The sequence below is a fragment of the Brienomyrus brachyistius genome, chromosome 8 (genome assembly GCF_023856365.1).
Source record: "Brienomyrus brachyistius isolate T26 chromosome 8, BBRACH_0.4, whole genome shotgun sequence".
In the NCBI taxonomy this organism is placed as follows: Eukaryota; Metazoa; Chordata; class Actinopteri; order Osteoglossiformes; family Mormyridae; genus Brienomyrus; species Brienomyrus brachyistius.
In genome coordinates, this window is record NC_064540.1 from 9,255,762 (window position 1) to 9,279,635 (window position 23,874).

The 23,874-nt window shown below is 50.4% G+C and overlaps 1 protein-coding gene across 3 annotated transcripts; it reads left to right on the plus strand.

Moving 5' to 3' along the window:
• Positions 1 to 1,019: 1,019 nt before the first annotated feature.
• On the plus strand, positions 1,020 to 23,253 carry LOC125747873 (1-phosphatidylinositol 4,5-bisphosphate phosphodiesterase gamma-1-like). 3 transcript variants are annotated; one of them, XM_049023433.1, is made up of 34 exons: positions 1,020 to 1,039; positions 1,211 to 1,374; positions 1,792 to 2,007; positions 5,372 to 5,509; positions 5,670 to 5,763; positions 6,455 to 6,502; positions 6,938 to 7,022; positions 7,181 to 7,264; positions 7,535 to 7,557; positions 7,775 to 7,847; positions 8,026 to 8,127; positions 8,854 to 8,972; positions 9,079 to 9,164; positions 9,630 to 9,750; positions 9,941 to 10,109; positions 10,358 to 10,480; positions 10,795 to 10,896; positions 12,928 to 13,115; positions 14,149 to 14,349; positions 14,822 to 14,941; positions 15,536 to 15,716; positions 15,931 to 16,008; positions 16,097 to 16,200; positions 16,399 to 16,492; positions 16,762 to 16,831; positions 17,095 to 17,258; positions 17,351 to 17,447; positions 17,851 to 18,075; positions 18,691 to 18,839; positions 18,971 to 19,085; positions 19,568 to 19,729; positions 19,880 to 19,968; positions 21,154 to 21,401; positions 22,256 to 23,253. In XM_049023433.1, the coding sequence occupies exons 3-33, from the start codon at positions 1,806 to 1,808 to the stop codon at positions 21,388 to 21,390; spliced, it is 3,843 nt and encodes a 1,280-aa protein (XP_048879390.1). In that variant the 5' UTR covers positions 1,020 to 1,039; positions 1,211 to 1,374; positions 1,792 to 1,805; the 3' UTR covers positions 21,391 to 21,401; positions 22,256 to 23,253. The 3 variants fall into 3 exon arrangements, with proteins under 3 accessions (XP_048879390.1, XP_048879391.1, XP_048879389.1); XM_049023434.1 differs by lacking the exon at positions 1,020 to 1,039 and having other exon boundaries at positions 1,106 to 1,263; XM_049023432.1 differs by lacking the exon at positions 1,020 to 1,039 and having other exon boundaries at positions 1,107 to 1,374.
• The last annotated feature ends 621 nt before the right edge of the window (positions 23,254 to 23,874 follow it).

Consider the following 23,874-nt stretch of genomic DNA (forward strand, 5'->3'; position numbering starts at 1 on the left):
CTTGCATACCTACACTTCGGATTTAATTTGACCCTCACAGATGGATTGACCTTATAAAAGTGGTGTTTTGTCTGGTAATTGTCATGATCTCTCTCTGCCCCATTATTGCTGCTTGCAGCTATAATTTTACATTTTTCCTTCTTCCCCCAAGTTCAGCAGTGTTAAATATGCTTCGTTCCACTATTTTCAGAAACATTCTTTATACTCTCATCTTTAGTGGAGGATGGACATGGTTTGATATAAAGGTGTTGATTATGCCGCTATATAATCTTTGCGGCTTGGTGGCGTTTGGGGTCTTAACCCTGACACTATTAAAGCAAAGTGCCCCAGTTGTATTTCTGTACAACCTTTGCATTTGTCGTGCTTCTAGGCACATCCTGCCACATGAGTGTCTGATAGCATCTGGTGCTGCGTGACATGGCGTCGCACGGCGGAAATCAGCCAGTCGAATTTCTGCCTCTGCCGTGTTTACTTAGGCTATGGTAACCTGAAATTTTTAAAGTGTTACGTAGATGTGTCCAGGCCACTAGTCAGAAAGAGGTGTCAGGATGCACTCTGTGAATCGGGAAGCAGGCTCCTGTCTGCAGTCAAAGCTGTGAACTGAAACTCCTATTCAAGGTGTTGTTCCAGATTCTGAAGCGGGTCGGATTAAACATTCAAATGCCGGGTTTCCTTTTTGGTGTTTTGGAGGAAAGCTTCATTAACCACTAAAAGTTTATTTCCCTGGGGGGGGAAGCATCAGTGGCTCAGGGGCCGCCTTCAGAGGTGGGGTTTCAATCCCACCCAATTCTCTGTGGAATTTGCATATTCCTCTGTTGGTTAGCATGTTGGTAGCAGTTAGAAATATCATGCTAAGTTACCCAGAGTCAGTCAGTATATCTAATGTGTACAATGGGCTGCCCTCAGATGCAGGGGATACAGCAACCTTCTCCCCTGTAGTGCCTGGGATACACTCCTGCTTCTCCATCACCCTTTTTCGGATTAGCAGTTAGACTTAAAATCCTATTGGCGAATCAATATGATACTGACAGGTGCGCTGGTGAGCAACCAACGTCGCGGTTTTGCAAGTTTTGTCGCGTATTTTATCAAGTCTATGTACAGGCAGGCAGTCCTGTGTCTTTAAGAGTGTCTCACTTTTGTGTGGCTGCGGGACTCGGGTGGGTTTGTCGCCACGACTCATTTCTTGTTTGCGTGGCTTTGCATGTTGGAGTGTCTCAAAGGCAGTGAAAGCTCAGCCGCGCCGATTTATACCACGTCTACCCGGTAAGAGCGGAGATACGCACGACTCCTATCAGCCGCCCATTAAGCGCGTTCGCGGAGAGATGCGCGGTCCCGCTGTTTGCGTGTGCCCGTTTGACAGCCGCATGTGAGGAGGTAAGTGAAGGGAGAAATAAGTGCATATATATATATCTTGTTGTTCGTGCGAGGAAGCCGGTCAAACTTAGATATTATCCATAGAGAATAATGTAGCTATCCGTTTTGCCGTTTATATTAACATCGGTTATGTATTTGAAAAAGAGACCCCTTATAATGGGTTCATTTGTGATTAACCAGTACGGTTTCTGAAACATTTTCCGCGATAGGGTGAGCATACAATCAAAATTATAACTGGAGTTTAATAAACGCAGTTGCTTAAGCACTTAGTGACCAATTGTACCGTTACGTCAGATAACAAAAACTAATTTATAGTTCCTAACATAACTGTTGTTCCTCGTAAGACACATGGACTGTATTTTAGTTATTGTTAAAAATCTAAAGTCGGAGAGTAAGCGGCGTCTGTCCCCTCCCAAGACTCGCAGCGCACCATGGCGGGGACTGCCGGGTTTCTGCCCCGGGTCCAGAGCGACACCGAGATCAACAACATGTTGCGGGACCTGGAGGTCGGGACGGTCTTGACTTTGCTCAGCCCCAAAAAGTCGCAGCGACCAGAGAGAAGGACGTTTCAGGTCAAACTGGAGACTAGGCAGGTCATATGGAGTAGAGGCACGGATAAAATCGAGGGCGAAAGTAAGTAGTGAACTTATTCATTTTGTCACGTTTATTTGTCATGTAAATTTAATAATATTGAGTGCAAGTTAAGTATATACGTATTTTGAACTTGAAATTACACATTTGACATTTTCATGTGTGACTGTTCCTGATCAGTTTGGTGCTGGATCAAATTCTGAGGTCAGCCAAATGATGTTACCATTTTGGGACCATAAGCAAGGCCCAGACCTTTGTAAAGGGAGGGGTGGGTTGGGTGGGGATGGGGGTGTTAGGACAATTAAAAAATTTGGAACATAATTGGAATTGTCTGGGTTGGGAGGTCAAAATAATAAGCTTTCAAAGGGCCCAAAATCTCTAGCTGCACCCCTGCCAAGGCCCTTAATCCCCAATTGCTGGATCTTTCTGAAACTGCTTTCTTGGTCGTATGTTGTTCTGAAGAAGTCTGCTGAATATAAAAGGTCAATTGCGTATTTAAAGTATAAGACATCCAAGCTGTCTTTCAGCTGTCGAAGGTCAGTGCAACTTTGGGTGGTACAGTACAGATGTACAGTATGTAGGCCTGTAGGTTTTTTTTTAATGAATAAACATTCATCCACATTCATTCATCTTCTAACTCTTCATCCTCGGTCAGGGTCACAGACATAAATACTATAATGCACTAGGGTCAACTCCACACATCCAAAAATGTTGTTCCGCTATTTCGTGCTGGTAAAATATGCTTAACCGCTGCCACCCAGCCCCACCAAGCTGGCAGATTTAGCTGTCACCCTCTAGCCCCAGTTGGCAAATTTAATCGCCAGCACCCTACAGTTGACAAATCTACTGTCTTATCATAATACCGCCCAAGCCAATCCAGCCGCCCCCCCGGTTGTCCAAAATCAGTGTGCCAAAGGTGGGATGTCAGCAACACCATGATGAAATCTGACGGACATTTTGATCAAACTGCATTTTATACTACGGATATGGTATTGAAAATGTTGCCTTTATCAGTCAAAACATTCTACCACAGACATAAACTAGTCTTGCAATGGACACACTTGATTCCTGGTAATACATTCATGGTCAAGTGTAACTTTCACTTACGAAAGAACTAAAATCTAAAATTAAGGAGGACCCACAATGAAGTGCCTTGTCTGATCAGATTTGAAATGGTTCCGTTTCTGAGATGCTGCTTCCTGTCATTCGTCCCTTTGATGGTCCATTTAAGAGGCTGAGACGCCTTGCGTCTGTATGGACACCTCCCATTTGCACCCGCCTGTATATGTACATTTATAGAGTAGCAGAGTCCATCCCGGTTATTGTGTAAATGGTCACTATGTTTCGTTTTTGTTTTTTCTTAACAAACGAGTTGTAATTCTGCAGCCCGAAGCGTGATAATTAGATAAAATGCTGACTTGGATGTTAATGTGTCACATGATGCACAAGCTAAACTCCCTAGTCAGATTTGTTCAGTTCTCTCCCTTTTCTCCAAAAAGTGTCTCGTTTTAGCGTCAGAGTGAAAGTCGCTGTGTGCGCTGCTCTTCTCCGAGGGATGTAGGAGGCCCCTGACGTTTCCTTTCCGTGACGCGGCTTGCATCCCCTGCTGGCTAAGTCAAGTTCCTCCCTTTTACTCTACAATCCACCATGTCAGATTGAGCTATTCGGGGATTTTATCAGCTTATAACTGAATTTGGACGTATCTGTGCTTTTTGAAAATGTTATAATTTCAGTTTATTAATTTGACTGGATTTCATTCTAGTCATCCATCTTTCTCCCATAATATCCAATATAGGTGAAAGAGTTTAACCTTCCTGGACTGCACAAGGCAGGGAACACCAAGGTGCAATTCCAGGCCATTTTCAAACAAACTCGCCTGCATTAAGACCAATTTTGAGACACTAGGCTATATCTTGTTTTTCAGCCCTGCGAGAAATATTCCCAAACACAAGGAGCACTGCAAACGTCACACAGAGTGTGGGTGGGGTTCACACCCCCAACTGCTGGGTGATGCTCTCGCACTGCCCCTAAACCACGGCCTGCTTAGCTTCTGCCAATGGAACATTCTGGAATGTCCAGCATTTCCGTGCATCTATAACATCCAGCAGTATGACTCGCAGTTGATTTTGAGGTTAAACATCTAATACGACGAGTCATGGTCAAGGCGGTCGGATGGCTTCCTTCCGAGAGCTCGGTGTCTGGGACGCCTCTGCACTGGCTGCTCTCACAGGCAGTGCAGTGATTGGCTGATGCCGGCAGGAAGTGGGATGACTGCATCTGCGTTTAGCTGCAGCCTTGGTTCTCACGCGGCAATGCCTTTTATCTCTTCAGCTCATGCACTGATGCTCTTATGAAACATGGTTTTGTGGCTTAGGGTTTGGGCTGAACTGGGCAGCAGATTGACCACACATCACAGCTGCTGTCATTGGGGCACTGCAGAATGGTTTGCATTAGAGGGGACCTGTAGCAGGGGGACCTGCCATACAGAGGGAGCAGGCGGATGGCCTAGAACCTTCCGAGGTTCTCCAGTCACTTGGGGCAGTGCTGCTGATCTGCATGGAGAACCACCAGCTTGGGGCTATTGGTGTGAAGATGAGGCTGTGCAGTGGTGCAGGGAGGTAGGCGGGGTTTGGGGGTGCTTGCTGCAGTCAGCGGCACTGGTTTCTGCGGTGCAGTGAGAGCAAGCGGCCCGGCGCCGGAACAGCGTGAGCGTGCCACACATCCTGCCACAGGGATGTTTGCACACACACACACACACACGCACAGGTGCAATTCCCAGTTCAGTTATTGCTGCCATCTCCCTGTCAGCCCCTACACAGGTGACCCAAGGGCATGGAGACGGAGACACTCTATCATGCTGTGCTCCGCTAGCAAGTTTAGGAACATCTTGAATGTTTTTTTTTTTTTTAATGAAACTGAAAATCTTACTGGGGAAATCTGCACGGATGTCTACTATGTGTAACACAACATGAACCTATAATTATGGTTTAAACTATTTTAATTGAATTTTAAGTGTGTTTCTTGCTATAGTGTTCATAGAAATAAGTTGCCCTTTAACAGCACTTTCTTAAGAGGGGGTATTTAAATGCTGACTGGTCAGACAGGCATGTATATTACTGTAGTTCTACTTCTCTGGGGTGGTTCACTGTGGTCAAGCACATCCCACAGCCCACAGAGGGCTTGTGAGTTGTGGGTTTCCTGTAGGCACGCCATTAGCAAGGGTGTTTGTGGGCTCTTTGGGGGCCCGATGTTGCTGGTCTTCATTGTGGTCTTCTGCCTACACAAAGCAAGCCGTCCGAAGGTTATGATAATTGTGGAGACGCAGCAGGACTGATCTGACCTGGTGACCCCACTGCTCAGGGAAAAGGCCCCTCCACACTCCCAACTGCTCTTCTCTACTCCTTAGTCGACATCTGGGCAATCAAGGAGATCCGCCCAGGGCAGAGGTTCCGGGACTCGGAGCGCCACCTGGAGGACGAGCAGGTTCCCTGCTTCACCATCCTCTATGGCAGAGAGTTTCGCCTGAAGAGCCTGAGCCTGGCAGGTAGGCTTCGACGAGTACGCCACCTACGGGCCATGACGGACATACCGCCATCCTACGTGTCATGCACGCACCCCCAGGTCCAGGGCAGCTGAGTAACGTGGGCTTATGTGCTGTTGACCTTTGACCTTAGTAACTTGTGCACTTCCTCCCCGTGCCACAGCGATGTCCGATGAGGAGATGTCCATGTGGGTACAGGGACTGACCTGGCTTGTGGGCGACACCCTGAATTCACCGACGCCTTTACAGATTGAAAGGTCGGGTTCCGCTTCCTCTGTTTATCCCTTTTGCTTATTGGTAGCGATGTGGCAGGTTTCTGATTCCTGAACCAGTGCAGTTTTCTTACATATCCCTAGACAAACACGTTCAATTAGGCATTCATTCATTCAGTTAGCTGAGACTTTTTCTCCCAAGTGATATGAGCTGAGGTGCAGAGAACAGGTCAGCATTCCTGGAGCAGGACCCAGCAGGGAAGGGATTTTTCTGCTGATCAGTGGAATCAAACCCACGACCTTCCGGACATGAGCAGAGATCCCAAACTGACACACACAGGCTGACAGGATAGCAGATAAGCCACATGGGAAATAACGATGTCCTTCTGGACAACACATTGCTGGCAGGACTGCTTTAGTGACCGTGACCATAATGTCAGTTAGACATGCTGCCTCAGTCAGTAGGAGAGCAGCAATCATTCCCACAGCTGCCTCGATTTGACCGATTTAATCCTTTTCTAATTGTCTAATTACATGTAAATGCTCTGCAATTATAGGATCCAGTTACGTAGATCATAGAAAATAAACCTGAGCATTGCTGTCAGTATCTGCTCATTATTTCTACACACATTTCTGCACTTCTTGTCTTGCTCATTCCCTTTTGATTGTTTGATAGTTTTTTTACGACGCATGGATTACTTAAGGGTCTGTAAACCCAGATTTTTACTCATCTTAGGTGGCTGCGAAAGCAGTTTTATGCCATCGGCTGCAACCAAGAACAGAAGTAAGTTCCGTCTGTCTGGCTCTGGGGGCTGCCGTCCGTCAGTCTCTCTCTCTCTCTGGGGGCTGCTGTTCGGGAGCTGTTCGATGTATTGTCATCACTGTGCTGCCACTTACTGAGGCATTGTGGTGGCTGAGGAGGCCCGGAAAATAAGGGTGCAGATACTGCTGGATAAATGCTTTGCCACTGAAAGGCAGGATCAGTACTGTGCGGATTTACGCCCCTGTAAAAGGGGTCACCTGAGTATCAAAACGTACCGCATCTCCTTGCTAGTTAAATTCCTGCCTCATTAACAGGTTTAAGTTACAGTATACAGATGTCATTGGGAAGCTACATAAAGGCTGTGTGCATGTGTCCCTCTGACTGTCTGTTCCTGGGGGACGAGGCCCCTAAGTGTCCTGTATTCACCTGCTGAGGCCCTTATGTTTGCATCTTCAGGATCTCCTGCAAAGACCTCAAGAACATGCTGTCTCAGGTCAACTTCAAAGTGCCCAACATGCGGTTTCTGCGGGAGAAGTTTCCGGTACCGTTTTTTTCCCGCTGAATTAATCCTCGACGTGCCTTTCGGTCAGGAGAGCAGGCCTTCCTCGGCTGCTGTGCCGCCGACCCGCCTGTGCCCTGCTGTTGCGGCCTGATGGATGTTCATTAACCGCCTGTTTGTTTGCCGTTTCCTGTTCTCAGGACCTGGAGCTTGGCAACGGGGGTGTGACCTACTGCCAGTTTGAGCAGCTGTATCGCAGAGTGATATTTGATGGACAGAAATCTGTGAGTGCCGAGGGGGGAGGAGCGTGGGCCTGAGGGGGGGGGGGGGGGGGGGGTCACGGACAGAGGGACTTGGGGCTCAAAATGGGCAAGTCAGGCTTTTCATCAAAAGCAGGACAAATTAGTGACTGAAGTGTGAAGGAGGCCCGAGGTGAACCTGGTAACTGCAGCGCGTTCGTCCTGCTGAAACATAGCGGGGGCATCTCTCTCTCTCTCGTGTGGCCGCCTGGTTCTGTCAGGGGGGTCACATGCCTTTGCTCTCTCTCTCTGCAGATGGAGGTTCCTCTCTTGCAGAAGTAAGTGGTGGAGTTCCTCTGCAGAGCGGGTGCACTGGTCACCCAGTGGGGCGATGGAGAGGAAGGGCACCCTGCAGGGGTCCGCCCCGCTGCACCGCCTTTCCCGCCGCACGCATTGGCCACATCTTGTGCCATAAAACCACAGACAAGCAAACCTCTAAGGGTGATGCTCACTTCTGAAGGTCCCATCCTTGTATCCGCTTGCTTCCTTCTGCAGAGATGCGGTCCGGCCGGACCAGGTGAGAATCACCCTAGAGCAGTTCCGATGCTTCCTGCAGCAGTCCCAGGAGGTACATCAGCCATCCTGGGAGCATGGGGGGGGGGGTAAAGGATGGTTAAAGCTGGAGCATTCTGATGTAAGGCACACCTCTGCTGTGTAATCCATACGGAAATTCTCCCAAGATGGAACAGGGACATGCAGGTGCCCACCCTCTCGGTCCTCTGAACTCTGCTGTCTGTGTCCCACAGGAGCACTGGGCCAACGACCCCCTACAGGTGCAGGAGTTCATGCTCGGCTACCTTCGGGATCCGCTCAGGGAGGTAGAGCAGCCCTTCTTCTACCAGGACGAGGTGACTCAGCGGCACCCCTGTGCACACTACAGACCTGAACTGATGAGGCAGTGAGGAGTAGCCTGTATCAGCAGCTTAACCCCCATTGTCCTGACGGCAGCAGGTCTTTCTCAGATTGATGCTGTCCTAAGTCATATAATGCCTGCAATGTCTGCATCTTCAGTGTCTAGTTACTGCAGTGTCTGTTGCATCTGCAGTGTCTAGTGTCTGTAGTAACTGCAGTGTATATAGTCCTCCTCTGTTCGTGTTCAGCATTGCGAGTTAGGCGTCACAGTAACATGGGGCTGATTTTGGTCGATATGTTCTGTTGCCATGGTGTTTAATTGCCAGTGTCTGTACCTGCAACTAACCCAGTTACCAAAACCCCGCTTTCCTCCAGTGTAGTGGGTTTAGTCATTTCTGTTCAAATGTATGGTAATTTTTAGGAAAATGATGTTTGTGGAGATCTTCTCCAAATTGTGTTCTGCTGGGACTGTAATCACATATTTTTGTTTTAGTTCAATGTTAATTTATGTCCCAAAAAAGATTATTAAATAAAGCTAAAGGTCAAATTGCAACAGTGAAAGAAGAGGAATTTTCGCATTTGAGGTTAATGATGTTTTCTGATCCAGTGTTTGGAATATGGTAAATGCCCAATGGGACATCCAGGTTTATCTGTTTCTCCTGCCTCGTGTCCTGTAGGGTCTCTCTCATCCTCCATCTCTCTCGTTCTTCCTTTCCCTGTAGTTCTTGACCTTCTTGTTCTCCAAGGAGAACACCATCTGGGACTCTAGGCTGGATGAGGTTTGTCCTGATGACATGAATGAGCCCTTGTCCCACTACTGGATCTCGTCCTCCCACAACACGTGAGTGATTCTTCACCTCTGAATCGGGTCGCTATTTTTTTTTTTTTTTAAGCGCTTCCTGTTTTTTAGCTGCAATCAAATGAAATCTGCTCCCATCTCCCTGCAGCTACCTGACAGGTGACCAGTTCTCCAGCGAGTCATCCTTGGAAGCCTACGCCCGCTGCCTGCGCATGGGCTGCCGCTGCATTGAGCGTGAGTCTGTCTCCTTGCTTACGGGTGCCGCTATGGCATCACCAGGCCTGGACTTAGGGTGCTGAATACAAACGTGGAGACAGACGGGTAGAAAGGAAATTGCATCAGATTTACTGACGCAAACAGCGGGAGTCAAGAGGCTTCAAGGAAGCAAAGTAAACACCCAAGCAGCCAGCAGGGCTAGAGCACACGGTAAGGTGCATGGCTAGTGGCTCAGTGAGTGAATGAAACACTGGGCTTAAATAGGCCGGAGTGATTGGACCATAAGTCCATAGGTGTCCCACCAGAAACTCATCCAGCTTCTTGGGGATATGCTCGGCTCTGCCCTCTGCTGGCCGACTGGCCAGAGGCATGACAGGCGTCCCTTTTCAAATCTCTGTTAGTGTCTGTCCCAGTTAATGTCTGTGTCTGTGTGTCTGCACCTGACTCTTTGTTTATGCTGCCGTGTGCGTATGTGCGACTCAGTGGACTGCTGGGATGGGCCAGATGGAATGCCCGTCATCTACCACGGACACACCCTCACCACCAAGATCAAGTTCTGTGAAGTTCTCCACACCATCAAAGAGCATGCGTTCATCACATCTGAGTGAGTACCAGGCCAATTAACCTGTAGTCCACAACCATCGTCTCCCCTGGCGTCAAAGTACATGTCTGTCTGCGTCCAAGCGTCCATCCACCCCTCCAAATTGCCTGCCTGCTCTTACCTTGCTTGGCTCACTTCCCTACCTCCTAAACCTCTCCTTCCTCCTCGTTAACTGTTCTGCTCTCCCCATCAGATATCCCATCATCCTCTCTATTGAGGACCACTGCAGCATTGTCCAGCAGAGGAACATGGCCACCCAGTTCAAACAGGTCTTCGGTGACATGCTACTGACCAAGCCAGTGGATGTCTCTGCTGATGGGCTTCCATCACCCAACCAGCTGAAACGGAAGATCCTCATCAAGGTGAGGCTCCGCCTCCAGTGGATTGCTGCCTGCGGACAGACCCCAGGGTTCCCTCATCTCGCGTGAATCATGTTGTTTTACCATTACTTTTATTTTGTTGCTTTATTGTACATTTATGGGCGGTAAGTGTTAAGCAGGTCATCGGACCCTGAGATCCTGAGAGTGTTGCAGTGTTCACGTGAAACCTGGTAGAGGCATCATATGTCAGGACCCCAGCTGACCTTGTCTCGTGTGCCTTGCGCCTGTAGCATAAGAAGCTGGCAGATGGCAGCTTGTATGAAGAGGTGTCTACCACGGCGGTGTACTCCGAGAGCGACATCTGCAACTCCGTCAAGAATGGCATCCTCTACCTGGAGGACCCCATCGACCACGTAGGACACCCTCAGACCTTGGAAGCTCTACAGCCTACCGCTTTATTACCAACTGCAAACCCCAATCACAGACCCACCTGCTTAACATCCCCCCCCCGCCCACAGTTCACTCTGAATCATACACACTCCATAATTTTAAAAATGCCTTCTCCAACATGCTTTTCAAACCCTGCAAGCAGAAACTCTGTCCACCAAACCATCCTCTCCCTACCCCGAACCCTAACCTCACTGCGGACATGGTGACATGCCGATTCCCTGCCTGATTCCGCTTGGACAGGAAATGCTGTCAGACGCCCGCTCTCTCCTTTCTGCAGGAGTGGTACCCGCACTTCTTTGTGCTGACGAACAGCAGGATCTACTACACCGAGGAGACCTCCAGTAGACAGGCCAGTGAGGATGAGGATGAGCGCCGTGAGGTGAGGAAGGCCCACTTATATGCATCTTACATGTGCACCTTGTTCTTGACATAGACATTTACATGGCTGACAGATTGTGAGCAGTCAGTAATAACATCTTGCATGCAGAAAACAAAACTCCTTTGTATAACTGTCCATTGAATGCTGGGTAACCCTACTCTTTGATTGGGCCTTGTTAGCAGAAGTGCATCCAAGGTGTAGTCATGGCCCCTCAGTAAATACGTGGCCATTACAGTCACCTCCCCTCATCAAAAAAATAGGGAACATTTAATTCTGTAGACCAGAGCTGTCCAACCTGTTGATTGCAAGGTTGCATTAGTGCATGATGCTCCCCACTGCCCCCCCGATGACCCCTCCAATCGAAATTTTCTGTAGCCGCCACTGCTTGTTAGCAAAGCATTTTCACCATGTTCAGCTTTCATTGTTACATGTATTCTGAGGAAGACAATGAAATTCTTATGCCATAGCAGGGGAGGGCATTGGGGGATAGGGAAAAAGCACTGCGATAATGGACAAGAGGGTGCGGGACAGACAGCAGTGTGAAACAGGACAAGAGGGTGAGGGACAGACAGCAGTGTGACACAGGGCAGGACGGTGCGGGACAGATAGCAGTGTGACACAGGACAAGAGGGTGAGGGACAGACAGCAGTGTGACACAGGACAAGACGGTGCGGGACAGACAGCAGTGTGACACAGGGCAGGACAGTGTGGGACAGACAGCAGTGGGACACAGGGCAGGACAGTGTGGGACAGACAGCAGTGGGACACAGGGCAGGACGGTGCGGTACAGACAGCAGTGTGACACAGGAAAAGAGGGTGCGGGACAGACAGCAGTGTGACACAGGACAAGAGGGTGCGGGACAGACAGCAGTGTGACATAGGGCAGGACGGTGCGGGACAGACAGCAGTGTGACACAGGGCAGGACGGTGCGGTACAGACAGCAGTAGGACACAGGACAAGAGGGTGCGGGACAGACAGCAGTGTGACACAGGACAAGAGGGTGCGGGACAGACAGCAGTGTGACACAGGGCAGGACGGTGCGGGACAGACAGCAGTGTGAAACAGGACAAGAGGGTGAGGGACAGACAGCAGTGTGACACAGGGCAGGACGGTGCGGGACAGATAGCAGTGTGACACAGGACAAGAGGGTGAGGGACAGACAGCAGTGTGACACAGGACAAGACGGTGCGGGACAGACAGCAGTGTGACACAGGGCAGGACAGTGTGGGACAGACAGCAGTGGGACACAGGGCAGGACAGTGTGGGACAGACAGCAGTGGGACACAGGGCAGGACGGTGCGGTACAGACAGCAGTGTGACACAGGAAAAGAGGGTGCGGGACAGACAGCAGTGTGACACAGGACAAGAGGGTGCGGGACAGACAGCAGTGTGACATAGGGCAGGACGGTGCGGGACAGACAGCAGTGTGACACAGGGCAGGACGGTGCGGTACAGACAGCAGTAGGACACAGGACAAGAGGGTGCGGGACAGACAGCAGTGTGACACAGGACAAGAGGGTGCGGGACAGACAGCAGTGTGACACAGGGCAGGACGGTGCGGGACAGACAGCAGTGTGACACAGGGCAGGACGGTGCGGGACAGACAGCAGTGGGACCCGGGACAGGACGGTGCGGGACAGACAGCAGTGTGACTCGGGACAGGACGGTGCGGGACAGACAGCAGTGTGACACAGGACAGGACGGTGCGGGACAGACAGCAGTGTGACACAGGGCAGGACGGTGCGGGACAGACAGCAGTGTGACACAGGGCAGGACGGTGTGGGACAGACAGCAGTGTGACACAGGGCAGGACGCTGCGGGACAGACAGCAGTGGGACTCGGGACAGGACGGTGCGGGACAGACAGCAGTGTGACTCGGTACAGGACGGTGCGAGACAGACAGCAGTGTGACTCGGGACAGGACGGTGCGGGACAGACAGCAAACATTCGAAGTAGGGAGAATGCGACAAGGCACCATCCCATGACAACACCATCTTCCATCACATCTAAACAAGCTGCGTCCACGACAGGTGACCAGTGACAGAGAGTGCCACCTGAGTGAGAGATGGTTCCACGGGAGGCTGGGCTCAGGCCGAGATGGCCGGAATATCGCCAGGCGCCTCGTGTCTGAGTACTGCCTGGACACTGGCTCGCCCGACGGCTCGTTCCTGGTGCGCGAGAGCGATACATTTTTGGGAGACTACAGCCTGTCATTCTGGTAACCTCCTCCTTACCGCCCGTGAACATCGCTCAGTCCAGCAGAAATGCTTACATTAGCAGATCTTCTTTCTTCTCCTCCACCATCTTCTGCTTTCTTCCACAAAGATTTGTTCTGTTCACCATGCACTACTCTTTTCTCTATTTAAGGTGGCCCTATACTTCAAACAACGTCTAGACAAAATGAAACCAAATACGTCAGCAAGAACGATCTGTCACATACTTAAAACAATGCTACCACTCTACTCACGGCACAACCTTAGAGGGCACAGAATGTGTTTGATGTAGCAGGCCCACACACAGAGCACAAATGAACGTATTGTGGCGAGTGCCTGAGTCATTGTACTAAAGCAGATAACGGCTCTTTTTAAATGATATTTGCTCTCTTTAATTACAGCTGCTGTTAGTTTAATTCTGGCAGGGAAGTACAATTTACATGGCACTCATGGCAACACAGTAACGAGAAACACGCATTCCATGGCTAACTTTACACGGTCTTGACGTTTTTTAACATAAATGCACAAACGCACATTCATTTACACTATTTATGGATGTGCACCGTTCGATGCAAAGCATGCTGGTAACTGCGTAATTAGTCCTGCTGACCAACTCCGTGGCGTCACATTAATGTCAGCCAATCATGGAAAGTGGGTGGTTTCAGAACAAATGAAAGTCTACGTTGGGGCTGTACGGTGCGTCAGAATACTGATCACCATGTCATTTATGGCTCATACAATGTTGATTTTGGAGATTTACATTCCCCCCCCCCCCCCCCATTTCAATAAGCAGCTTTAAAGGTGTAATGTGATCCCTGGTCAGTTTGTTTTTCAGAGGGTTCTATCTACAGTAAAAACAAGTTGCAGTTTGCAGTAAGGGTCATGTGACTAAGGCCAGTGTGCCCTGCTCTGTTAACCTGTAAGCATTCGGGTCTAATCCCTCAGTCTGCACCCCATTTCCATGTGGCTGCATGCTGCCAGTCTAGTTGGAGGCTTGGCATGCTGACCTGGGGCTACGACGCTCCTCCCGCCCACTAGGCGATCCGGTGAGGTCCAGCACTGCCGTATCCACTCGCACCAGGAAGGAAGCAGCCTCAAGTTCTACCTGACGGACATGGTGACATTCCCCAGCCTCGTCGCGCTCATCACCCACTACCAGAAGGTGGCGCTGCGCAGCAACGAGTTTGAAATCAAGTTGACCGAACCCATCCCCCAGACCAACTCCCACGAGGGCAAGGAGTGAGTGCCTTTGTCTGCGAGCCCCAATCTCCCCCCACCCCCCTCCCCCGACAGCTTCTTTCTCCGTTTGGGACAGACTTGAGCAGTCCCATACTTCACCTTGTCATCACGTAGCTTAGCATTACCGGATTTCTAAGCAGATGCTTTTATGCAAAGCAGCTTAATATTTCACGCTTATTTTCACTCTGATATTTAACCGAGATGACTCAGGTTTCAGTATGGGTACACCGCCTTGCCGATCACACCACCGGCATTCCTTAGTGACCGACAAGTATTGTGCTAGTCCCTCCCACTTCAGAAACTCCCAGAACATCTGAGTAAAGCTGTGACCTCCTGCAGAGAATTCTTACGATGCCTGTGACTCTGTGTGTGGGGGACGCTGTACCATACGGAACAGGGAGTCCTCTGTACTGTTTAGACTCATGCCTGAGTGACTCCAGGAAGGGGTGCTGTGTGTGTCTCCCTGTGTCAGATGGTACCACGCCAGCCTGTCCAGGGAGCATGCGGAGGACATGCTGATGAGGGTGCCTCGTGACGGCGCCTTCCTCGTGAGGAAGAGGACAGAGCCGTACTCGTTCGCCATCTCCTTCAGGTATACCCACCACGCCATACTACATCGCCGCCATCTGTGCTGCTTCCCCCATGTGACTGAAACCTCAGAGACAAGTGGGATGTGCCTCAGCTCCTCAGCTGACCTGCGACAGCCACAGTTGTGGCACATTTTGCTTGTCCTGGCCAGCCTGCTGTGACACTGGGGAAGAAACACCACTTGATTTATGTTAAATAGACATGTGGTGAGGGAATGCTGGGTAATCCTGCACTGTCAGCGCTGTGGAGGGTGTGCTGGGTAATCCTGCACTGTCAGCGCTGTGGAGGGTGCGCTGGTTAATCCTGCACTGTCAGGGCTGTGGAGGGTGCGCTGGGTAATCCTGCACTGTCAGAACTGCACAGGGAATGCTGGGTAATCCTGCACTGTCAGCGCTGTGGAGGGAATGCTGGGTAATCCTGCACTGTCAGCGCTGTGGAGGGTGTGCTGGGTAATCCTGCACTGTCAGAACTGCACAGGGAATGCTGGGTAATCCTGCACTGTCAGCGCTGCGGAGGGTGTGCTGGGTAATCCTGCTCTGTCAGAACTGCACAGGGAATGCTGGGTAACAGCACTTTGTATGCATGCTCTCCCTCGAAGGGCGGAGGGTAAGATCAAACACTGCCGGGTGCAGCAGGAGGGCCAGCTGATAATGCTGGGCACGTCTGAGTTTGACAGCCTGGTGGACATGGTTAGCTACTACAAGAAGCACCCCCTCTACAGGAAGATGGTGCTGCGCTACCCAATCAACCAGGAGACCCTTGAGAAGATCGGCACTGCTGTGAGTAGCCCCCACCCCCAGTCTTCCCCATCCCCCCCCTCCCCCCCTGGCCACGTGCAGGCTGATCTGTCAATCCTTCTGGTCCATGATAAGCTAACAACCCATTTCAGGTCCAGTAAAAATGCAGCAGAGGCTTGGTTGCTGTTTATCTCTGTTGGCAGGGAGAACAGGGTCAGTACATCCCTCAGCTGTTTGGTGTTCCATTCTTCTACAGAAACCTGACTACAGCTCTTTGTATGAAGGACGCAACCCGGGATTCTATGTAGAAGCAAACCAGATGCCTGCATTTAAGGTTTGTACATCTGAAGCTACCAAGAACATGGAGTGTCGCATGGTTATCGTCTTGGCATCTCTGTGACCTCTGACCCCTGTGTACACAGTGCGCTGTGAGGGCCCTGTACGACTACACGGCCAATCAACTCGATGAGCTCTCCTTCACCAAGAACACCATCATCTACAACGTGGAGAAGCCAGAAGCCTTGTGGTAAGTTGTACCTTCAGCTTGGAGGCTGTCTGATGTAGGTGTTTGAATGGTGTGTGTGATCATGAGCAGCCAGAGTATGGGCTGTTATCGCGCGCGGCCCGTGGAGTGTGTGCGTTCAGAGTGTAGGGCTGTAGAATGTGTGTATAATGTGCAGGCCTGTGGAGTATGGGCTGATTCGTGGTATAACCACTCTCACAGGTGGCAGGGGGACTGCAAGGGGAAGAAGCAACTCTGGTTCCCAGCCAATTACGTAGAGGAGATCGGGTCCCTGTCTGCAGAGATGGAGATGTCTGTAAGCCACCCGAGCTACCGCTACACCTCTCACAATAACCATGGCATCACTCCACTTAGCATTATTACTTAAATGTAGCTCTATCCATGAAAGTTGTTAAGCTCCAGTGCGAGTGGACATTCCTTTTACTGTACCTTGATTTTTAGGTTGCAGAACAGTATGCTGTACCTGAAAGTAGTCAATTTGCTGACATTCAGGTGGTGTAAGTGTCGATGATTATGTAGCAGTCGATTATGCCATATGTGAAAAGTGCCCCGTCCACCCAACAGCCTCTGCCAGATAACAGCCCTCTGGGAAATCTGCTGAGAGGAAGTATTGACGTGTCTTCCTGTCGGATCTGTGAGTGTCCCAGGCTATCACAGCCTGGGCTGCTTTTCTCCTCGCTAAATTTCAGTGATATGTGTGCTTAATTTTTTTTCATAAATATGCTTTTTTTTTGTTGTCATTACTATAAGCCAGCAGAGCATCTGCGTTTAGCCATTTTAAATCTTAAGGGCACCAGACCGTGTTCCCTTCTGGGATTTTCACACATCAGGCCAAGATGAGCTGGCATTCAGCCAAAACATCATGCATCTCTTTTTTTCAAACACCCACACCCCTAGTGGTCAGGTCTGAGGGGAAGGGCAAACAGCCTTACGTATTCTCTCTGGTCACCATGGAGATGGCGCAGCCTAGCACAACCCTGGACATCTCGGGAAATAGCCAGGAAGAGATTGATGATTGGATCCAGAAGATCACTGAGGTTGCCATGACATCAGAGGCGAAGGTGCCAGACTTTTCAGCATGGATGCCTACATTGAGGGGTGGATCAGGAATCAGGCATTAAAAACATGCATTTTGGCCACTTTTTCCTTCCAGCTTGAAGAAGGGAAGATGATGGAGAGGAGGAAGAAGATTGCACTGGAGCTGTCAGACCTTGTTGTCTACTGCCGGCCGGTGCCTTTTGATGAAGACAGTAAGATCCCTTCTTGGATTCTGCCACTGGAGCCACACTATGATTGGTCCTTGGGCCTTGGAGCTGTCCTGCAGGATTGGCTGCTCTCTGTGTCAGTCATTGGCTTGCAGGCCCCCCAAAATCCTCCCCTCACTGATCTCACATTTAGTCCAGCTGCATTCTGGCCTGTTCCAGTACTAGAGAGTTTCTCTTTCAGCCACTAACAGCCTCCGTATTGAGAAAAATATGAACTGGTTGAATTTGGAAAGACAAACAGTTCATTTTGGATATTGAGAAGGATTAGCATCCGGCTGAACGCGAGCTGTCCAGGATCAGGCTTGTACACCATAAGCTTACTGATGACACCACAATGGCCACCCTTCCTAATGTTAACCTTTCTTGCCCCTACCCCCCTCACCCTTAGAGATCGGCACCGATCGCGCCTCCTACCGCGATATGTCCTCCTTCCCTGAGACCAAGGCAGAGAAGTATGTTAGCAGGGCCAAGGGCAGGAAGTTCCTGCAGTACAACCGACGGCAGCTGTCACGCATCTACCCCAAGGGGCAGCGGCTGGACTCGTCGAACTACGACCCCCTGCCCATGTGGCTGTGCGGGAGCCAGCTGGTGGCGCTCAACTTCCAGACCGCGGGTAGGTACAGGAGACACACCGCGGCTCATTAGCGCTGCTGCTGTGTCAGTAACGACGCTTCGTTTCTTTCTCCTTGAGCCTGATGGACCGTGACAGATACTGGGAGGTCCAGCAAGACAGACTGCAGAACTTACTGTCGTCAAATCAGTGTAACCGAATATTTTCTGAACAAGTCTGGAAGCTCAAAGAAAATTCTTAGCTCAGCAGAAATTACTTTCATGGGATGTGAGGAAGTCTAGTTCTTTGTGGACTCAGGATCTCATTCTCCTTTAGTGGGATTTTGCTACAGTGTGGTTTACATGTTCCCAGTCAACACAACATATTCTGTTGGTTTGGAGGAACCTTGCTATTACTTGTAGATGCCATATAATTCATACTGACTCCTGGCAAGCTTAGACGGCATTTCTCCAAAATGCTCCGTCTTCTGTCTTGACTTTCAGGTGTCCAAATAGCAGGTTCATTATTGTGATTAATGGGTCCATCCACCTTGTTGCTGCTCTTTTTCACCCGATTCACCTGCATCACAGTTCAAAGTCACCATCAGCATCGAGCTAGTTTCCCATCCAGTGGTTATAACCTTTCATATTTTCACTTCTTGCTTCTCTTTGTTGGCAGATAAGCCCATGCAGATGAACCAGGCCCTGTTCATGCTGAATGGACGGAGTGGCTACATGTTGCAGCCATCTGTCATGAGGGAAGAGGCCTATGACCCCTTCGACCGCTTCTCCCTCCGCGGCACGCAGCCAATCACTCTGCAGATTGAGGTGTGGCCCATGTCGCCATGGCGATGCCAATCGGGATGATCATTCATGTCTTTGAGAGGTGTAACAGTCTTTTGAGGAACCTTCTCACGATGTTCAATGTGACAGGCCCCCCTTTGCTTCCCACACTCCAGGTACTGGGAGCAAGGCATTTACCCAAACATGGCCGGGGCATTGTGTGTCCACTGGTCGAGGTTGAGATATGCGGGGCCGAATATGACTGCAGCAAGCTGAAGTCGGACTCTGCAGGTGAGACACCCCCGCCCCCCGTCCTCACCCCTGGATCCAGAAGGACAATAACAGTGCCGTGTTTACGAAGCTTGATCGCGTCGAAGTCTCGCTCCGGAATTAATATTCATGCGTGTTCCTGAATATTCACCATTGGCTATGAATATTCAGATAAGCATGAAAATTCATGGAGCGTGCTCTCTGTGTGCAGCTGGCCTGTGGCTGGGGAGGCCACGCCGATTTGCCTTTTAAGAATCTTCTCCGGCAGCCTTAAAAAGTACTTTATTACAATGAAACACTAATAACAGTTAATAGCAGATCACAGGTATACAGCAGCTTTTACTTCTAATTGAATGATTGTTAGTCTAACCTGCATATTAATTGGATTTAACCAGTAGGAATGTCATCAAATCAAATTCTTTCTGCTGTAAATGGAGGTCAGAAGAGGTGTCCCTGGTTTGCCTGCACCCTAACCTCCATCCTCTGTTTCTATGTCTTTGCAGAAGATAACGGCCTGAACCCCACTTGGCCCAGCAGGCTGTTTCGTTTCACAGTCCACAACACAGCATTTGCCTTCCTACGCTTCGTTGTCTACGAGATTGACCTGTTCAACGACCAGAACTTCCTGGCCCACGCCACCTTCCCAGTCACTGGGCTCAGAACCGGTGGGTACGGCTTCCTCTTGCTGCCGTCCCGTCTGGACCAGAACCGTCACTGTTTGCAGCCTGTTGTAAAGAGGTGGTGCTGTGACCGTGGTGTTTGCTGCAGGTCTGACTCTAACTGCGACGTCTGTGTGTGTGTCTGCATGCGTACAGGCTACAGGTCTGTGCCCCTGAAGAACAGCTACAGTGAGGACCTGGAGCTGGCTGCTCTGCTTGTTCACATAAGCATCCTGAGCGGCAGAGTAAGAACGAGTTTTACCCTAAACCCCATACACTCAACTTAAGCTTGTAGCCTAAGCTGTAAATCCTAACCTTATACCCTAAACACCCGGAGACTGGTACCAATAGCTAATATCCCTGTCATCTATCGATCCATCCATCCTTCATAACCGCCTATTCAGTACAGGGTCATGGTGAGTGGTCAGAAGGCCCAGGGTAAAAGGCAGGGGATTCCTCATATACGCTGGCTAGAGATCCTTGCCTGCATGTGTTTGAACTGCGGAGGGAAACATGGGAAGAACATGCAAACTCCACACATAGCGGCAGTAATCAACCCCATAAGCCTGGCGCTGCTGCCCATCAAGCTAAGCTGCCACTTGCGTCCCTCACTCATCATCTCTGGGTGATGCCCTCGTCGTTTCACTATATGAATAATGCAAGATAATCTGCTCAGGAGAAAGAAGCAGAATTTGATTCCTGGCTGGCAGTCCCTCCACCAGCCCTTCCTGCATCAAGGTTACATGCACTCGGGACTTCCTCTTAACTGCATGTAAACCTGCACAGGAGTGCAGATCTCCAGTCTGTGTGCCGAAACGGGTCTGTAAGTTGGGCATCCCATCCCATCCCGGTGGACTCAGACGTGCACATGTGGCTCCAGCTACTGAACATAGATAGATGGATGGATCGATGTTCCAGGGCGGGGAATGATCCACGTTTTGCTGACTTATAGATCCAGGGTGGTCAGGAAGCGAGTTGTCCGTAGGACATGCCGTGTCGTTGACAGGAACACTGGCAGCGCCCCCAAGAGGCTTGTGTGCGCATGGCGGACAGCTGGGAGATTAGGCAGCACTGTGTTGCTTATTTACATACATCGGAAACCCGGGGACTCAAACAGATGGCAGACACCGTCCAAACATACGGCTGGCGGCAAGCACGGAAGGGGGCACGGAAAGAGGGTGTAGCACACAGGGGGTGCTGGAGAGCCACGGTTTGGGGAGGAGAGAGGAGGCATGGGGGGGCCTTTAACACTAACACTAAAACCCCAACACTAACCCTTTTAACACTAACCCCCAAGATTAACACTAAACCTTAACCCACACAGGTATGTCTTAAAGATGTAAACTTAATGATATCAGTAAAGATGTTTCTTAAATACACATGGACCCACACGCATGCTGTGGTATGAGACACTCCCTCCTCCGTTGCAGAACGATAATGGTGATGTGAGCGGCTCCTACCTGGGGCCTCCCGGTCCCAGTGCTGGCATCGCCTCCCTCCCACCACTGCCCGGCCTGGTGGCCCAGGCCTCGCGGTACCACGGCCGGGAGAGCTCCATGGAACTGCGCTACCAGGGCTCTGCCACCTCTGACTTCCGTGCATCTCGGGAGGTGCCACAGGACAACATGGAGGCCTCCAGCAGGAGGCGACCTCGCGTGCGTCACTGAGAGAGGGGGAGGTAGGAAGAGGTCCAGCTGGCTGAGGGGGCCGTGCCCAGGGGGGGCTCTCTGTGTGTGTCTGTGTAAATGTGCCTGTGACTCGGTCTGTGTGGGTCTAGAACACAAAACAGGATGATCGCTGACGCGCTGATTTGCATGAAAATCAGAGGTACATCAAAAGATTGTGACCCTCAGGAACTGCGGATGAAATTAAACCAGTAAGAGAGAATAATAGCACCAATTTTATTACATCTTTTCCTGTGGAATCGCCGTTCCTTTTTCAATGAAATTGGCTTTATATTACCCTCAGTATACCTGTGTGCATGACGATGAATGAAAAGTCACTGTGTCAGTAACATCTGTTCACACACGACCATAAGGTCAACCGTGGAGAGAAGTCTGCTTTTCAAACGCAAATCTGGACTATGCAGAGTCGCATGCCTGACCTCCGCTGCGTAAATCATCAGGATGCGTCTGTGGGCTGCTGGACGCCACGTTCACGCTGCAGTGAAATTCAGCGCGTTTCCTCTGTGTTAATGTATGAGGGCTTAGCGTACAGGCGGTGTGAAGACAGAGAACATGGTGTGTTTTTCAAAACCGACCTGCTACTGTCGGAGAGAGGCGTGTCCTGGACGGGATGGCAGTCTTGCCACCTCAGAGCTGTTCATGCTTTGGAGGGATGGAGAATTTGATTTGTGCCAGAAAATATGAATGGGGTCACATTAAATTAGCAGCGCAAACCTGGCCTAATTGAATAAAGTGTAAATTAGAATAATCAGCCACACAAGATCAGGGGGTCATTTCTGCGAGAAGCAGCGCGTCCTGCTGGAGACGAGGATGACGACGTGTGATGTGTGTCACCCCCCCCCCCCAGGCGGCAGCGAGGGGAGCGCATGGGGGAGAGCAGAGCCCGATGCTGTCGCCGTCCTCTGCTGCGAGTGCCCGTTTCTACGGAAACGCCAGCGCCCGAGCCCACCTTCTGGGCAGCTGTGTCTTCCCGTCTCCTCGGAAACGGAGCTCGAGCGATTTTGCCGTGGCCACGACCTGTCAGGATCTGGGAACCGAAAGAGAAAACGGGAGATGCTGGAATGTTCCACGGGGGACGGCTCAGTCGTCCTCCGCTGAGAAGCACGGCGCCCCGAACGCAGGCCGCCACAGCATGTGTGCTGAAGCGTTTGCAGATGGGCTGTTATTCTGCTTGTCTGCTTTGTTTATCCTCTGTTTTGTTTTGTATCGTTCATGTGGCACCAGCGGACACAGATGTCCTCTCTGGCCCGTCTCCTTTCACTGCAAAGATCAGATTTTTTATGATTACTTTATAAATACTGTCTCTTTAAAGTTATGATTTCTAGTTTTCCACAGGAGGGGGGTAAGCCCCAGGTGGCTGGCCCTCTTCAGTATCATTTTGGGGTAGAAGCTCTAGAAGGCGGGAGAGCAGAACAGGAGAGGGACGAAAACTAAACCTGGCTGGTTGTCGGCCGTGGGGCGGGCCCAGTACGCCTGCATTCTGAAGCTGAATTGGTACCCCCTCCCCCCGAGTGGCCCTTGCTCCTTCCAGCAGGTGTCGTAGTAAACCACAGTTTTAAAAAAAATTAAATAAAATAAATTAAATCAGGTCTGGTGCCAGACGCCGTAAAAAGCTCAAACAAAGAGTGACTCACTGTGTGTGTGTGGGGGGGGGGGCAGTTGAATCAACCACTTCTATGAAAATTATATTTTTAAAATGAAACTATGAAAATTGCGTTTTAACACGTTTTTGTAAAAACGGCACCCCGTTGGCTGGGAGCACAGCAAACGCTTCCATTTTTCATACTTTGCCAGATGACGGTTTGTTCTAAATGCTGCCTTGTGTATTAAAATGCTTTTCAGCCATTTTCAGATGTCCTGTTGGCTCCTGTTGTTTGATCTGCTTTTACACTGATGCTGGAAAAGCAAGAGTCCCGCGCTGATAGCCAGCCTGCGCCGCTGATGCTAATATCATGCTAATTACCAGCGTGTCAGCAAGCTGCTGCTTCTGGCCATTTGTTCAGGTTTGCTCACCTCAGGCGTGAGTCCTTAAGGCTGAGCGGGAGGCCTTGTTCCATTCCACTTCCACCGTCATATGGGTGCTGTTTGGGAACACCAACACCACAAGTCCCTGCCTCACGCCATTTCCCCGTGTGCCACCCTGAATCCCAGCAAACCGGGATAATCCTCACCGCTCCTTACCGGCCCGGATGCGTGTCCCTGCAAGGCCAGCCCGCCAACACCTACACCCGCATGGCAAGAGCACAGAACGTGGGAGAATGTTCTGGGCTAGAGAGAGGGTGGGTGTGCCACACGATTGTGCTGTGGAATGTAGCCAAGGACAGGGCCATAGGGCCTGGGGTGGGGTGGGGTGGTGTAGAGTTGTCAAGTTTGGTCAGCTGGCTGGAGTGAGTTTTTCAATTTGAGACAAGTTCGCACACACATTAACATGCATGTACAGTTTTATTACCTTGTAAATAGTCTGTA